The 16,697-nt window shown below is 50.9% G+C and overlaps 1 protein-coding gene across 1 annotated transcript in view; it reads left to right on the top strand.

The window, feature by feature from the left end:
- LOC136573219 (scaffold attachment factor B2-like) overlaps positions 1-16,471 on the top strand; it is a 38,373-nt gene extending 21,902 nt beyond the window's left edge. The window contains exons 11-19 of the mRNA XM_066574504.1: positions 2,699-2,781; positions 4,290-4,426; positions 5,440-5,730; positions 10,049-10,180; positions 13,407-13,443; positions 13,523-13,599; positions 15,063-15,121; positions 15,409-15,448; positions 16,011-16,471. Of these exons, the coding sequence (XP_066430601.1) occupies positions 2,699-2,781; positions 4,290-4,426; positions 5,440-5,730; positions 10,049-10,180; positions 13,407-13,443; positions 13,523-13,599; positions 15,063-15,121; positions 15,409-15,448; positions 16,011-16,128 (974 nt within the window). The 3' untranslated portion in view covers positions 16,129-16,471. The remainder of the gene's footprint in view (positions 1-2,698; positions 2,782-4,289; positions 4,427-5,439; positions 5,731-10,048; positions 10,181-13,406; positions 13,444-13,522; positions 13,600-15,062; positions 15,122-15,408; positions 15,449-16,010) is intronic.
- Positions 16,472-16,697: the final 226 nt, after the last annotated feature.

Below are 16,697 nucleotides of genomic sequence, written 5' to 3'. Positions count from 1 at the left end.
CTCTACGCCTGGTGACGTCCCCCTCCCATCAGACCCCCTTGTCGGCTCTACGCCTGGTGACGTCCCCCTCCCATCAGACCCCCTTGTCGGCTCTACGCCTGGTGACGTCCCCCTCCCATCAGACCCCCTTGTCGGCTCTACGCCTGGTGACGTCCCCCTCCCATCAGACCCCCTTGTCGGCTCTACGCCTGGTGACGTCCCCCTCCCATCAGACCCCCTTGTCGGCTCTACGCCTGGTGACGTCCCCCTCCCATCAGACTCCCTTGTCGGCTCTACGCCTGGTGACGTCCCCCTCGCATCAGACTCCGTTGACGGCTCTACGCCTGGTGACGTCCCCCTCGCACCAGACCCCGTTGTCGGCTCTACGCCTGGTGACGTCCCCCTCGCACCTGACCCTGTTGTCGGCTCTACGCCTGGTGACGTCCCCCTCGCACCAGACCCCGTTGTCGGCTCTACGCCTGGTGACGTCCCCCTCGCACCAGACCCCGTTGTCGGCTCTACGCCTGGTGACGTCCCCCTCCCATCAGACCCCCTTGTCGGCTCTACGCCTGGTGACGTCCCCCTCCCATCAGACCCCCTTGTCGGCTCTACGCCTGGTGACGTCCCCCTCCCATCAGACCCCCTTGTCGGCTCTACGCCTGGTGACGTCCCCCTCGCATCAGACTCCGTTGACGGCTCTACGCCTGGTGACGTCCCCCTCGCACCAGACCCCGTTGTCGGCTCTACGCCTGGTGACGTCCCCCTCGCACCAGACCCCGTTGTCGGCTCTACGCCTGGTGACGTCCCCCTCGCACCAGACCCCGTTGTCGGCTCTACGCCTGGTGACGTCCCCCTCGCACCAGACCCCGTTGTCGGCTCTACGCCTGGTGACGTCCCCCTCGCACCAGACCCCGTTGTCGGCTCTACGCCTGGTGACGTCCCCCTCGCACCAGACCCCGTTGTCGGCTCTACGCCTGGTGACGTCCCCCTCGCACCAGACCCCGTTGTCGGCTCTACGCCTGGTGACGTCCCCCTCGCACCAGACCCCGTTGTCGGCTCTACGCCTGGTGACGTCCCCCTCGCACCAGACCCCGTTGTCGGCTCTACGCCTGGTGACGTCCCCCTCGCACCAGACCCCGTTGTCGGCTCTACGCCTGGTGACGTCCCCCTCGCACCAGACCCCGTTGTCGGCTCTACGCCTGGTGACGTCCCCCTCGCACCAGACCCCGTTGTCGGCTCTACGCCTGGTGACGTCCCCCTCGCACCAGACCCCGTTGTCGGCTCTACGCCTGGGGACGGTCCCCCTCCCACCAGACCCCGTTGTCGGCTCTACGCCTGGGGACGGTCCCCCCTCCCACCAGACCCCGTTGTCGGCTCTACGCCTGGGGACGGTCCCCCTCCCACCAGACCCCGTTGTCGGCTCTACGCCTGGGGACGGTCCCCCTCCCACCAGACCCCGTTGTCGGCTCTACGCCTGGGGACGGTCCCCCTCCCACCAGACCCCGTTGTCGGCTCTACGCCTGGGGACGGTCCCCCTCCCACCAGACCCCGTTGTCGGCTCTACGCCTGGGGACGGTCCCCCTCCCACCAGACCCCGTTGTCGGCTCTACGTTGGGGGTCATCTGATGGTTTCTGTACTGGGATCTCCTGTGTGATCCTCTCCTTTATACCTAATGCTCACACATCACCTGACCGCACCGGACTACTTGGGGGCACATACTTCTGGTAACATAGTGTATAGCTAGTATGTATGTGAGCTGATAGGTTGACCTCTGTGAAGTCAGCACCCCATCTTTCTAAAAAGTTAATTTTTTCAAAAGTTCTGGATGCACCCCAAAGAGTTCTAGAGTTCCCTATTAATTTCTCGGATTTGGAGGGATTAGGATCCGCTGGTCCACAGGATGGCAAACATTGTAGTTCCCTTCTAAGAGGGCCTACGCTGCGGGGTGGTGGCACCACGAGGGCAGGGAGAAGGGACTTGTGTTATTAAAGGTACATAAGTATTATATATAAGGGTCACTAAATGACCCCAGACACAAGATATTATGGAAATCTGCATTGCCTTAAAGGGGGTGGTGACATCACGAGAACATGAGGGGTGAATGAGTGATGAATGGGGGTCCCTCTCGTGAAGACCAGAAGTAACCATACAAAGAGGACATTGTCTTTTGCATTTACTTTGCCATTGAGGATAGGCCATCAATATCTATTCGGTGAGGGTCGTCTCTTTGGGACCCTCGCCGATCAGCCGATTGAAGAGGGTTGTGGCACTGGTGTGAGAGTGCCTCAGGCTCTTCAATATTTACATCTGAGCACAACCCTGTCCATAGTGAGAACACCGTATTTATAGTGGCCGTAGAGAATGGGACCAGCCTGCAGTACTCAGAACGGCCACTATGAGCGCTGAAGATGCTCAGCAGAATATTGATGACCTAGCCTAAGGATAACCTCCTTTACACTGAAGCAGTCCTGACCGTAGCGGGCTGGTGTGACCGTGCCGTGGTGCTGGCGTCGCTCGCCGTCTACAAACATCGCCCTAAGTGTGATGGTCCTCAGCAGAATCGCACATATTATGACCAGTTCATTCTCATTTCAGTAGAGGCAGAGCTGTCCGGCGGTTCACCTCTGCGCCGGCCGCGGGGCTCTTCCAGTGTCCGTGATGCCATTTTGTCGCTGCCTCTACCCGCAGGCGGTGTCACCTTGTTCTTTGTCCCCCCAGGAAGCCGAGGAGCTGAAAGGATTGTTGTGATGGATAATTCAAAGGGAGAGCCTGTGATCAGTCTGAAGACGTCTTCTGAGAGGGTGAGAGCCGAAGCTTGTCTTACCGTCTCGCCGCGTGGAGTTTGGGGGTCATCTGTTTTCATACACTTCGCTGAGGGGATCTAGTGTTATCTTGGTTGGTTCTTCCTTTCCATCTGTCACTCCTGGCCGCTGCCTCCTCCTTGGCTGGTCATGTGATCTCGGGCAGAAAGCTGTCCCCTCAGCAGGCAGAGCAGTACAGCCTCTCGCTAATGCTGTGCTGATGCATCATGGGAGTGATGTCAATGGACCCCCCCCCCCCCCCCCCGGAATTAGAGGAATGCACGCAAACCCCCCCCGGCAGCGCTGACACACTGTTTGTGAATGTACGTCCCGTAGGAGGCAGTGGGCTTTGTGCCGCATGTACACCTTTTTGAACTTTTGCACAGTATTGGCTCACTTCATGGAAGTTTGCATTTTTATGTCCCGGCATTCTGAGAGCCTTAATATTATTTGTCTGCCTTTTTGTGAAGTCCCAATGGTTGGTAAACAATGTGCTATGCCAGTCGCTGACATAATGCTGTGAAGTGCCCAACCGTTGGCACGGCCATATAGCCACGCCGTGTCTGAGGGCCCGGCTGTCTCCACAACCTCTTGGCACCCCTTGATCACTTCATGGGTCCTGTTAAATACCCTATGGAACCACCAGGAGCCGCGGTCATCATTGGCAGTGGTATCTAGGGGTTTAACCCCTTCATGCTCCAGGGCGCACATTTAGCAGGTCCCGCTGACCTAACATTCATGCTGTTACCGCCCATTAAATGACACTGTCATTGCGAGATGTCGGTCCGTTGCCATGGCAGCCTAGGACCTTCTGAAGGCCCCAGGCTGCCATGAATGAATGCCTATCAAGGGGTGCCTGTGACGTGTAATACTATGGCGTCTTACTGTGTGACTGATCAAACGATTGTAAGTTCAAGTCACATGTTGGAGGCTAAAGAAGTAGCAGAAAAAAATTACTGGGAAAAAACACTTTTCCTACATTTATAATTAAACAAAAGCCATTTGGTCTCTGAGTGCCTGAAAGTCAGATTGGCAACTAATGGGTTAAACATCAGGAAATAAGAATACACAACTCCAGAACTGAGCCTTCAAGAAAAAATGTAACCAAGTGTTCCAAAAATCACAGGAACTCCAAAACTGTACCAGTAAAAGCAGCAGGACGCCCCACAGATGGGTGAATTACATGACAAGCCATGGCGGCGGGAGCAGCGCGGTCCTCAAAGACCGAGGAAGGGATGTCCCCAAAGGGAGCCCTACCGCCGTGAGGCCACTGCGTGCTTCCATGGCCCTCGCTTAGAGACGCGGTCAGCACCATGAGTGGGGCCATCTGAAAACCAGAATGTGTCCCTCACAAACGAGCGCTGTGATTATGTATGAAAATGGGGAGGAAAAACCAAAGTGAGAGCCGACGGCCGTCGGCTGCGAGGGCGTCTGTCAGGCGGTCGGCAGGTTAAGATGCAGTCAAGAGAAACGCTTTTTGCAACGCCTGAACTTTTGTTTTATTTTAGAGTTCCAAGAGCCGGGATCGAAAATCTGAGAGCAAAGAAAAGCGGGAGATCCTGTCCTTCGATAAAATTAAAAAGCAGAGGGAGCGTGAGCGCCAGCGGGAGAGGGAGCGCGAAATCCGAGAGATGGAGAGGCAGCGGTAAGTCTGGCCTGTGAGGATGGAGGCATGTAGAGCTTTACAAGTGGTGGTTCTGTAATCGGACCTGCAGTTAGGTCTGCTCACTGTGAACCCCCTAGAGGCCACCACGTATACCGCCATGCTGCGCTTCTGCGTTCGGGATCGCTCTCTTAAATGGATAGTGGAAATCTTCAAAATGTCCGAAATAAACCTATTTAGTGGACCGTACCTGGCACCATTACGGCTGCTGAGGCTAGTCACGCGCTCAGGGGTCCATGTGAATAAAAATAGTGATGGAACAATACCTCTGCAGCGCCACCTATTGGATGGCAGCATGCCAACGCTTTACACAGGCCCTTTGTGTAAATGACTGACAGATGCGGCGGCGTCCCCAGCTGTCATACAGAGCGGAGGCAGCAGGAGCGACCGGTCACCTACTGAGCAGCGCCTGTGGGAATGAACTGCATGTGCGTGGCCCGGTCTGCACTGTCAAACAGCAGCGGCTGCGTACAACGCATGCACGAACCGGAGTCCACAATGAAACACGTGGTGGCAGGTGGGACTGGGCTGCGCGCTTGTGTCCTCTGCGGTGAGAACGGCGCTATTGTGCAAGCACTGCCTCACTGCAGGGGGAAGTCCAAAGACCAGAGCGAGGACTCAAGCGGAACAGTGATACGCATGCTAAGCCGTTGCCCATGGGACTACTGCAGGATGTGTCCATGGGCAACAGTGATAACATCCGGTTACCGGACGACACCCCCTTCCATGGCGCCTGTTACAAAATAACAGACTGAGCAATACTCCCCTGTGATTCGATGCTGCATGACGTCTGACGTCAACGGGAGGCTGCGGCGTCTCCTGATATCATGGCTGCAGCGGTCATCTGACCCCCCCAGGTACGTCCGCTAACAGACAGCGGGATCATGGGGCTGAGGAAGGCAGGTACTGATGAGTTTGCTGTACTGCAGTGAGCGCTGTCCCTTTAAGAACCTTCTATATAATATTGTATACTAATTCTCTTATTTTTGTGATAGAGAGCGAGACAAGAGAGCCCGAGAGCGAATCCTTATGTCTCGGGAAAGAGAAGAGCGAGAGAAACTGCGACGGGAACGCATAAGGCTGGAGTTTGAGAGGGAGCGTCTTGAGAGGGAACGTATGGAGCGCGAGAGACTGGAAAGGGAGCGAATGCGAATAGAGGAAGAAAGGCGGATCGAACAGGATCGCATCCAGAGAGAGCGAGAAGAGCTGCGCCGCCAGCAGGAACGTCTGCGCTACGAGCAGGACCGCCGCTCGGGGATCAGAAGGCCCTTTGATACGGATTTGAGGTAAACCTTTTAGTGTTCCAGATGTATCAACGGTTGAGCATGGGCTCTCCAGGCGGACAGGTTGTTCCTGCATAGATCTGTTCGATACAAGGCAGAAGTGGAGAACTAATACATCCTTGGCCCAGAGTCGGAGATGCATCCTACAGCAGTCGGTGTATTCCTTGCCTATGCCGCTCTTTCCTGTCTCCGGTAGTGCAGATTGCCCCAGAAGGCCCAGTCAGCTTCCATTTGGCAACTTGGAGCCTGAAGGGATAATCCTAAAAAGAAAAAGGTCTTTCAAAGCGACCTGCTACCCTCCCAGCAAACAGGAAGGCGATCCCTTCCTCTGTATACCTCGGGGTTGGAAAAGACTTCTATCCTGGTGTGAAGACAACCAGCCAGTTCTGTTGAATCCAGACATCCTGAATGTCCTTCTGAACAGGCTCAATGTCCTGGTACCCTGGAAATCCACCTTGGTGACCACCCCATAGTGTTTGTTACATCCTACTTTGGGCTTTAATCCCCAAGGCCGTAAAAACAGGCTCGCTCTGGGGATTAAAGCCATGTGGGCTGTGGGCGTGTCAGTGCCATGCTGTCGGTTACCGGAGGTAGCCTACAACCTGTAGCTCCTACACCCCTGATGATGCCAGTGTCCTGGTAAAACATGTTGGGGAGCTGGTCTTGGCACAGAGCCTCATGTAGTTCATGAGCTATAGCTCCTATACCCCTGATGATGCCAGTGTCCTGATGAAACATGTTGGGGAGCTGGTCTTGGCACAGAGCCTCATGTAGTTCATGAGCTATAGCTCCTACACCCCTGATGATGCCAGGGTCCCAATGAAACATGTTGGGGAGCTGGTCTTGGCATAGAGCCTCATGTAGTTTATAAGCTATAGCTCCTATACCCCTGATGATGCCAGTGTCGTGATGAAACATGTTGGGGAGCTGGTCTTGGCACAGAGCCTCATGTAGTTTATAAGCTATAGCTCCTATACCCCTGATGATGCCAGTGTCGTGATGAAACATGTTGGGGAGCTGGTCTTGGCACAGAGCCTCATGTAGTTCATGAGCTATAGCTCCTATACCCCTGATGATGCCAGTGTCCTGGTAAAACATGTTAGGGAGCTGGTCTTGGCACAGAGCCTCATGTAGTTTATAAGCTATAGCTCCTATACCCCTGATGATGCCAGTGTCCCAATGAAACATGTTGGGGAGCTGATCTTGGCATAGAGCCTCATGTAGTTCATGAGCTATTGCTCCTATACCCCTGATGATGCCAGTGTCCTGGGGAAACATGTTGGAGAGCTGGTCTTGGCACAGAGCCACCATGTAGTTCATGAGCTATAGCTCCTATACCCCTGATGATGCCAGTGTCCAAATGAAACCTGTTGGAGAGCTGGTCTTGGCACAGAGCCTCATGTAGTTAATGAGCTATAGCTCCTATACCCCTGATGATGCCAGTGTCCTGGTGAAACATGTTGGGGAGCTGGTCTTGGCACAGAGCCTCATGTAGTTCATGAGCTATAGCTCCTACACCCCTGATGATGCCAGTGTCCTGGTGAAACATGTTGGGGAGCTGGTCTTGGCACAGAGCCTAATGTAGTTCATGAGCTATAGCTCCTATACCCCTGATGATGCCAGTGTCCTGGTGAAACATGTTGGGGAGCTGGTCTTGGCACAGAGCCTCATGTAGTTCATGAGCTATAGCTCCTACACCCCTGATGATGCCAGGGTCCTGGGGAAACATGTTGGGGAGCTGGTCTTGGCACAGAGCCTAATGTAGTTCATGAGCTATAGCTCCTATACCCCTGATGATGCCAGTGTCCTGGTAAAACATGTTGGGGAGCTGGTCTTGGCACAGAGCCTCATGTAGTTCATGAGCTATAGCTCCTACACCCCTGATGATGCCAGTGTCCTGGGGAAACATGTTGGGGAGCTGGTCTTGGCACAGAGCCTTGTGTAGTTCATGAGCTATAGCTCCTATATGCCTGATGATGCCAGGGTCCTGATGAAACATGTTGGGGAGCTGGTCTTGGCACAGAGCCTCATGTAGTTCATGAGCTATATCTCCTATACCCCTGATGATGCCAGTGTCCTGGGGAAACATGTTGGGGAGCTGGTCTTGGCACAGAGCCTTGTGTAGTTCATGAGCTATAGCTCCTATACCCCTGATGATGCCAGTGTCCTGGGGAAACATGTTGGGGAGCTGGTCTTGGCATAGAGCCTCATGTAGTTTATAAGCTATAGCTCCTATACCCCTGATGATGCCAGGGTCCCAATGAAACATGTTGGGGAGCTGGTCTTGGCACAGAGCCTCATGTAGTTTATAAGCTATAGCTCCTATACCCCTGATGATGCCAGTGTCCCAATGAAACATGTTGGGGAGCTGATCTTGGCATAGAGCCTCATGTAGTTCATGAGCTATTGCTCCTATACCCCTGATGCCAGTGTCCTGGGGAAACATGTTGGAGAGCTGGTCTTGGCACAGAGCCTCATATAGTTTATAAGCTATAGCTCCTATACCCCTGATGATGCCAGTGTCCTGATGAAACATGTTGGGGAGCTGGTCTTGGCACAGAGCCTCATGTAGTTCATGCGCTATAGCTCCTACACCCCTGATGATGCCAGGGTCCTGGGGAAACATGTTGGGGAGCTGCTCTTGGCATAGAGCCTAATGTAGTTTATAAGCTATAGCTCCTATACCTCCGATGATGCCAGTGTCCTGATGAAACATGTTGGGGAGCTGGTCTTGGCACAGAGCCTCATGTAGTTCATGAGCTATAGCTCCTATACCCCTGATGATGCCAGTGTCCCAATGAAACATGTTGGGGAGCTGCTCTTGGCACAGAGCCTCATGTAGTTTATAAGCTATAGCTCCTATACCCCTGATGATGCCAGTGTCCTGATGAAACATGTTGGGGAGCTGGTCTTGGCACAGAGCCTCATGTAGTTTATAAGCTATAGCTCCTATACCCCTGATGATGCCAGTGTCCTGATGAAACATGTTGGGGAGCTGGTCTTGGCACAGAGCCTCATGTAGTTTATAAGCTATAGCTCCTATGCCCATGATGATGCCAGTGTCCTGATGAAACCTGTTGGGGAGCTGGTCTTGGCACGGAGCCTCGTGTAGTTCATGAGCTATAGCTCCTATACCCCCGATGATGCCAGTGTCCTGATGAAACATGTTGGGGAGCTGGTCTTGGCACAGAGCCTCGTGTAGTTCATGAGCTATATCTCCTATACCCCTGATGATGCCAGTGTCCTGATGAAACATGTTGGGGAGCTGGTCTTGGCACAGAGCCTCGTGTAGTTCATGAGCTATATCTCCTATACCCCTGATGATGCCAGTGTCCTGATAAAGCATGTTGGGGAGCTGGTCTTGGCACAGAGCCACCATGTAGTTTATAAGCTATAGCTCCTATACCCCTGATGATGCCAGGGTCCTGGGGAAACCTGTTGGGGAGCTGGTCTTGGCACAGAGCCTCATGTAGTTCATGAGCTATAGCTCCTATACCCCTGATGATGCCAGTGTCCTGGTGAAACATGTTGGGGAGCTGGTCTTGGCACAGAGCCTCATGTAGTTCATGAGCTATAGCTCCTATACCCCTGATGATGCCAGTGTCCCAATGAAACCTGTTGGGGAGCTGGTCTTGGCATAGAGCCTCATGTAGTTCATGAGCTATAGCTCCTATACCCCTGATGATGCCAGTGTCCTAGTAAAACATGTTGGGGAGCTGGTCTTGGCATAGAGCCTCATGTAGTTCATGAGCTATAGCTCCTATACCCCTGATGCCAGTGTCCTGGGGAAACATGTTGGGGAGCTGGTCTTGGCACAGAGCCTAATGTAGTTCATTAGCTATAGCTCCTATATGCCTGATGATGCCAGGGTCCTGATGAAACATGTTGGGGAGCTGGTCTTGGCACAGAGCCCCATGTAGTTCATGAGCTATTGCTCCTTATACCCCTGATGATGCCAGTGTCCTGATGAAACATGTTGGGGAGCTGGTCTTGGCACAGAGCCTCGTGTAGTTCATGCGCTATAGCTCCTATACCCCTGATGATGCCAGTGTGCTGGGGAAACATGTTGCTACTATAATATATTTTATCACCTATCAATAAAGGTTAAGTTTTAAGGGGACCCAACTGAGGGTTTCAGCTTATGGCCAAGGCTGTGGTGGGATTAGAGAGCAGCCAAACGAGGGGATTCTGAAGGTGGGCAGGAATAAGGAGGTTCACTAGCATTACTGCGTCTAGTAAATGTGCTTCCAGGACTGATCTGGCCGTTGGAGAGTAAACTTAAAACATTTCTAATTGTTCCTTTTTGTTATATCTCTTATAGAAGAGATGATTCCTACTGGCCAGAATCGAAGAGAATGGCTCTGGACGATCGGTACCATGACTTTGGAAGAGTGGACCGATATCCAGACTTTGTAAATAGAGACCGTGGCCGCTACGTGGATCACTCTGACAGGTAACTTTACAGCTAATATTTCCCATTTTTTACTTTGTAGCAAGTTTTCAAATAAATGGCAAACCTGCCTTTTGTTAGGACATCGAACAGACCGGGAGGCGCCTGCCTGGTGGCTGCATGAGCGGCACTCTGGGCAAGGGGCCGTCTATGCAACGGAGTCCGCTGAGCATTCTCTTTTTGGTCGATGGATCTAGAATTCAGTGACTTACCAAACCATAGGACTCCCCAAGGAAAGTAAAGGCAGAAAGGCGGAAAGTCAGCTGTATCCTGTGGGGAATCAGATGATCTGGTGACCTACAGATGTAGCAATCGTTAACATGACACGTGATCACTCTCCGTACAGCATTGTAGTGCCTCAGATATCATAGCACATTAAATGGGAACACTTGCTCCACCTGATATACACATCATGTTTCTATGGTCTGGTGTGCCCTTATTACCAGCCAAAGGGTGCCCTTTTACTGTCGGTCAGTGGGCATCACCATGCTCCATCAATCTGGACTTGGCTTTTAAAAGCTGCAGTTTTTCATGTTTTTTGTTTTTTTCTTAACTCAAAGGAGGGGGGGGGGGGTAGTAGTTTTTCCTTGTTTTTTCCTCTTTGTTCCATTTATGGAGTAGAGGAAACAAAGAGGTGGAAACTGTGAACTGACCCTAACGCAGGTGTGAAGGCAGCCTTAGACACGCATGGGTAAAGATATATTTTAGAGTTGCCATATATTTTTAGCACTTGATGGTTTTTTATCAAATAAGCACTTTTATTTTGGAGAACCTCAGTTCTGTAGCTCGCCCCCTGCAGGCCACGTGAGCTGCAGGTAAGTGGGGCAGATATACAACAACGGTCACTGTCTGTCCTGCCCAGAGCATGTTCAAGAGTAGAATATGACATGTAAGCTGCTCTCCGTTGTGCAGGAAGGGGTCTTTCCTTACCTGTCGTCATGTATGTGCCCCTTTAAGGGGAGCTTGTCATGTGGTGCGTGCACTGCGTTCAGTGAGCAGCACCTCTGAGATCTGGTTCTGGGCAATAAACTTCGGTATAACGGACTAGCGTGAAACTAACATACTGATCTCAGACGATCTTATGATCATTTTAGCCTGTGCATCTCATCAATCTTGTAATCTGCTTTGTAAAAAGCAATGTCTTACGGCTCTAAATCCCGTCTGAAGTGTAGCTCCTCTGCAGTCCACTTAACATCCTGCTGCCTGTTGCTAGGGAAGCTTTCTTGGCTGTGGGGGAGGGGCTGCATGCTCACAGCTCTGCAGTCAGTGTGTACACAATCTCTGCCTCTCCTAACCTGCTGTGCATTACTGGATGTGTCTGCAGTAGGCCTGACCTTGTGTGTGTGGTTATAGCATATTATACAAGCACACATGACCACAGGATCGGTCCAATGAGAAGCAAGCTGGAGACTCGTATAATGTCTACAGCATAAAGATGACTTCACATAGCAGATGTAAGGAGGTTGTGCGCACACGGACTGCAGATCTGTGAGAGAACGCCCGAATGTCACTGCTGCTCGGGAAGCTGAAGCATTGGAGGGCAGAGAAGTGAAACAAATTAATTGTAACAAAAGTGTATTACAAGATTGACCTGACAAGCCATGAAGTGAGCCCAGAGACCTAAAGGCATACCTAGCTCTTCAGACATTGGTGGTGGGTACCAAACCAACCCCTACTGGGACGGCCTACTGGGCTATCTCACACTGAGCAGATCTAGAAATTACAAGTTCTATGATAGTTTTATGCAAAACAAATTCTAGATGTCTCACAGCGCCTCGCACTCCGTGGCCCTCGCACTCCGTGGCCCTCGCACTCCGTGGCCCTCGCACTCCGTGGCCCTCGCACTCCGTGGCCCTCGCACTCCGTGGCCCTCGCACTCCGTGGCCCTCGCACTCCGTGGCCTACTGGTCCACATGCACAGCGTGGCGGGTCCCCTAAACTGCAGGGCACAGAGGGTTGGCAGAGTGCTGGTCATGTGACCTTGCGGCTGGAAGAGAAGTGCAGAATATACCGCCTGCAGGGGACGAGCTGCAGAAGTCGGTGATGATGTGATAGACTTCCAAGAGAGAACAACCTGGAGTCCTTCTGAATCGCATGCCATTCTTCACAATAGAGTTGTAGATGACTAGAGAAAAAACTGTGCCAACCTCTTGGCAGGCTGTGGGTAGTACTGCAGATCGACCCTTCTGTCGGTGGAGCGGCGCAGCAATAACGCGCGTTCTGCACTTGGTTTTTTGGTGGAAAGCGGATGTTTCTAGAATATCCCGCACAACACCTTTTTAAATTCTAGCGCTGTGGAACCCCCAAAAGAGGAGTCATTGGTTCACCTGTATAAATCCTGTCTTCAGTAAACTCCCCGTATCCATACAAAAATGTGTTCTGTCTAGAATCCCACAATATTAAGCCATCTAGTGTTCCTGCTGTGGCCCTTCTGCCACCAAAGGCCACTTGGTGTCTTCACTGTAGAGCAATGTCCCCTCCGATGACCAACTGCCCGTCGGGGACTAGATGTATCATCAGACACAGAAGAGCGGCGTCATCGGCTCCTGTAGTCATTCATCCCGCTGACCAACTGTGACAAAGAGACCAAAGTGGTCTGTCTCACATGTTGACCCCTATGGTTCTGTCTGGTCTTCATCCCTATGAGTGGGACAGAACCAGCAATAGATCCAACAGCTTGATGTGAAAGCAGTGATACGTTTGGAGACAGATTCTAGTCTGGAGAAGTAGAGCTTACAATGTTGGGGGGGCTAACGGGCGGCTGCTGGGCACGGCCCGGTAACACCGGAGCTGGAGACCCCACCCAGACTTCCCAAGCTCGGCGTCTCTGCTACTACGGAGTTCACCGAACATCCACCAGTGGCCGGACCACCTTCTTACTGTGGTTTCATCAGTCATATACTCTTAGCCAGCGAGTCATAGGACCTATCACATGGGCAGAAGTGGTTCTGAAGTGCCCATACACTACTTGCACAATGAGTGACCAAGCCGCGAGCAGTGCAGATCTCTGATGAAAACCACGGGCAGGACTGGAAGTAAACGGGGTCTGTGAGGTGACGACTCTGACGCTGCATCATGCATGAGGGTAAAGGCAGCCTTACTGAGGCTTGTTCTTTTACTTGCTGATCGAGATGACAGAATACACAAACCACCAAATCTTATTTTAACTCTTTGTATCTTGCGATGGTGCCCGTGCTTGAAGTATTAATACCCTGTATTGTCCTTGTAGGAGAGACGACTCGCGGTCCGGCCTGGGAGGCAGAGATGTGAGTACTTGCCCGAAAAAATGACTACAAATAAACGTCTGAACATCTAAAACAATGTCCTTGTCTTGCTTCATTTCAGAATTATCCAGATCGCCATGGAAGAGAGACCCGCGGAGGGTGGGGAGACTACAACAGGCATGTGCCACCGCATGGAAGGTACGTAGTGGGCAGACCCTAGCATAGATCTTCACAAGGGACTCTTACTGCTTGTTGCATCTGATTTCACATGATCAAGTGTAGATGAATGACCGTTAGAGATGAGCGAGCATTGCCCTTAGCGCGTACCTGCCTGCTTGGAAGAAAAGGTTCGGCGGGGAGGAACGGAGTGGAGAGCTCTCTCTCCCTCGCTCTCCCCTGCTCACTGTTTCAACTCACCCGCGCTGGCAGCCGAACCCTTTCTTCTGAGCGGGCAGGTACTCGCTAAGGACAATGCTCGATGGAGTAATTGTCCTTAGCGAGTATGCTCGCTCATCTCTAATCGTACATCTGCCGTTGGTGTAAGGATCTGTTCCCACTATGGAGAAGCAATACCTATCCTAAGGGCCAGCATATTCTGGTGTACCGTTTGTTCGAACTGTATGCAGAGATCTTGTTATGTTGGGAGTAGACTTCAGGAAATCCCAATGTGCAAAAGTCTTAGGCAGGGGTGGAAAAGATGCTGCAAAGTAAGAATGCTTTCCAAATGAAGTGTTAGTAGTTTGTCAATTACCAAATGTAAAGAGAATATTTGATGTGACCACCCGGTCCCTTCAGAACAGCAGCAGCTCTTCTTGGCGCACTCGCACATAGTCAGGGGTTTGTAGGATTCTAGTCAGGTTTATGATTAACCCATTCTACCAATCAGGTGGTAATTATCCTTTTCAGATGTAGGCTGATATACAATTATTAACAAACAGCTATGCAGAAGCCAAAATGGGAATACCCCTTTAAGAGAGACCTGTGGCCTGTTTAATAGTGCTGTCAGAAATGCCATATACTGCAATACCAAAGTGTTGTGATTGATCGCTTATACTGCAAGTTGAAGACCCCTATGGGGCGAAAAGAAACCAAAAGACAGCCAAGGATTCAAAAGAATGGGGTTCATATTTATGCGTCTCACAACGCACAATTCTTGCGCAACTTTCTCAGCTGCGAGAAAACAGCCCAACGGTTAAAAAAAATCTTCCTGTATTTCTAATAAAAAAAAACAAACGCCCCATTTGATACGATTGTTGCAGTTTGTACGCCGTAAAGACAAGCCGCCTGCTCCCCGCGAAAGATGGTGAAATGGCATTTTTTTCCATTTCCCTGTTAAAGCTTTTTGTAAAGTTGTAAAAGTTTCTCGGTACATCCTATGGGATATCAAATGGCATCACTGAAAATACAACTCGTCCTGCAAAAAACAAGCCCTCATACAGCGAGGAAAGTCAATGGAACACGAAGGATTATGATATATATATATTTTGAAAGTGAGGATAAACAGAAACAGAGCGGCGTCCTTAAAGGGTTGAGTGGATGTACTTTGCTGCAGACCTCTGCTAGTCGTGTTAATGACGGCTTCATCTATGTGAGAAGTAGTAACGCCTCCTCACAGGGGCGGCTTGTTGCATCCAATATTAACACAATGCTTTTGCTTCTAGGGGGGGCCGTGATTGGGGAGATCATGGTCGCAAGATGGATTCTTATCCTTCAAGACCAGGTAAGATGCAGAATAAGGCCGAGATGAAAGACGAGGCGGCTCTTTATGTTGGTTTTTCCCTTCTCTTTTTAGCAGATACTCGTGTAGTTTTTTTTGAGTTTCAGCTTGAAGTAGATTCAGAAGATGTGAAAAATCTAAAGTAAGGATCTCTGGATCCACTTCTGGGTTTGGCTCAAAAAAACCTGCCACAAGAGTCTGTTGGTGTGAGCTGTGCCCAGGCCCTCATACTGGGAGCCAGAGCTGCTTTTTAATTGTATGTCTAATTTTTTTTTTTTTTTTTTGTTCAGGTCCCTCAGGGCAAGGACACAACAGAGGAGGGATCCATGGGTAAGAACCCGCTTTATCTGCATCTGCTTTTTAAAGTTTTTGGTAGACTGAAATAAATGTGCACAAAATGGTGATGCCGCCGCCGCCGTCGTCGTTGTGGCAGTTTCACCAAATAAAATTCCATTACGCCATATAATAACGTCATCAAGGAACTTAATGACTGTACAAATGGAGAAGGCCCCCAGTGCCGCGCCAAAGGTGAGGATAGAGACCAATCCTGATGGGGTATGGTCAGGGCCGAGCCTTCGGCATACTGCGGATCCGCAGGCAGTTTCGGCCCTTTTCAATGGGCTGCCAATGTACGTAGATTTCCTGGCGCTGAAGTCAGGTGACACACAATTACTTTTTTCAACACCGGGATTTGAAAGCCAAATGTGGCAAAGATCTGGCTGTATAGATTGGGGCGCAGACTCCCATTAAAAGCACGAGGCTGCAGATGTGATGTAGACCCCACGGCGGGGAGATGCCGACGAGCTCGGGACTAGAAGATGGACTGTTTGCTTTTGTAATCAAATGATTTAGTCTTGACTTTAGTGTGTGTTTTGTTTGTTTCCCCTCACAGTAATTGTCCTTCCAATGAAAATTCCCAAAATATGTCCACCACAGCGGGACCTCAAGGCGGTGAAAACTTTGTGGGCCAGAACAGACCGAATGATGCCCGATTTACTCATCGTTTCTGAAAAATGTTAAGTCTTGAAGTTTCTGAAGCGAAAGGTTTTTTCATCCTTCTTGCTATCAAGCAGGTTTCTTTGCCGGCGTTGAAGACGAAGTCCAGCACCATTCTAGTGTAGCGGTTGCTTTTGTCCATTTTAACATACATGGTTTCAAGGATTTTTGTCGTGTTTTTTTTTGTCATGTCTCCAAGCCATATTTTGTAATTTTGTATCCCCACCCCCTTAACACAGGAGCTATGAGGATCTGTGCGGTGTTAAGGAGTCATTACCTAAAGAATGATGCACAATGTTTTTTTTATTGGTTTCTGGTATTGAAATGCTACAAATTAAAAAAAAAAATCTAATTTTATAGACGTTGTAATTTCTCTTAATTTACCTTCTGACGTCCAGAATAAAGGGGTTTTATCACTACACCAGAAATGTTCAAGGAGCTGGGCCCTGCATAAAATAGAAGGCAGACTCTCCTCTTCAGCCAGCTGAGCGGCTCCCACTGCCCTGGCACCAGCCTGTGGGTGTAAATCAAGTGACCACTGTGACCGTAGACTCAGTGTCGCCATCTGAACTGGCATGAGCGC

This window comes from Eleutherodactylus coqui, chromosome 7, assembly GCF_035609145.1.
Source record: "Eleutherodactylus coqui strain aEleCoq1 chromosome 7, aEleCoq1.hap1, whole genome shotgun sequence".
Lineage (NCBI taxonomy): Eukaryota > Metazoa > Chordata > Amphibia > Anura > Eleutherodactylidae > Eleutherodactylus > Eleutherodactylus coqui.
This window is presented reverse-complemented; position numbering and strand designations above follow the sequence as displayed.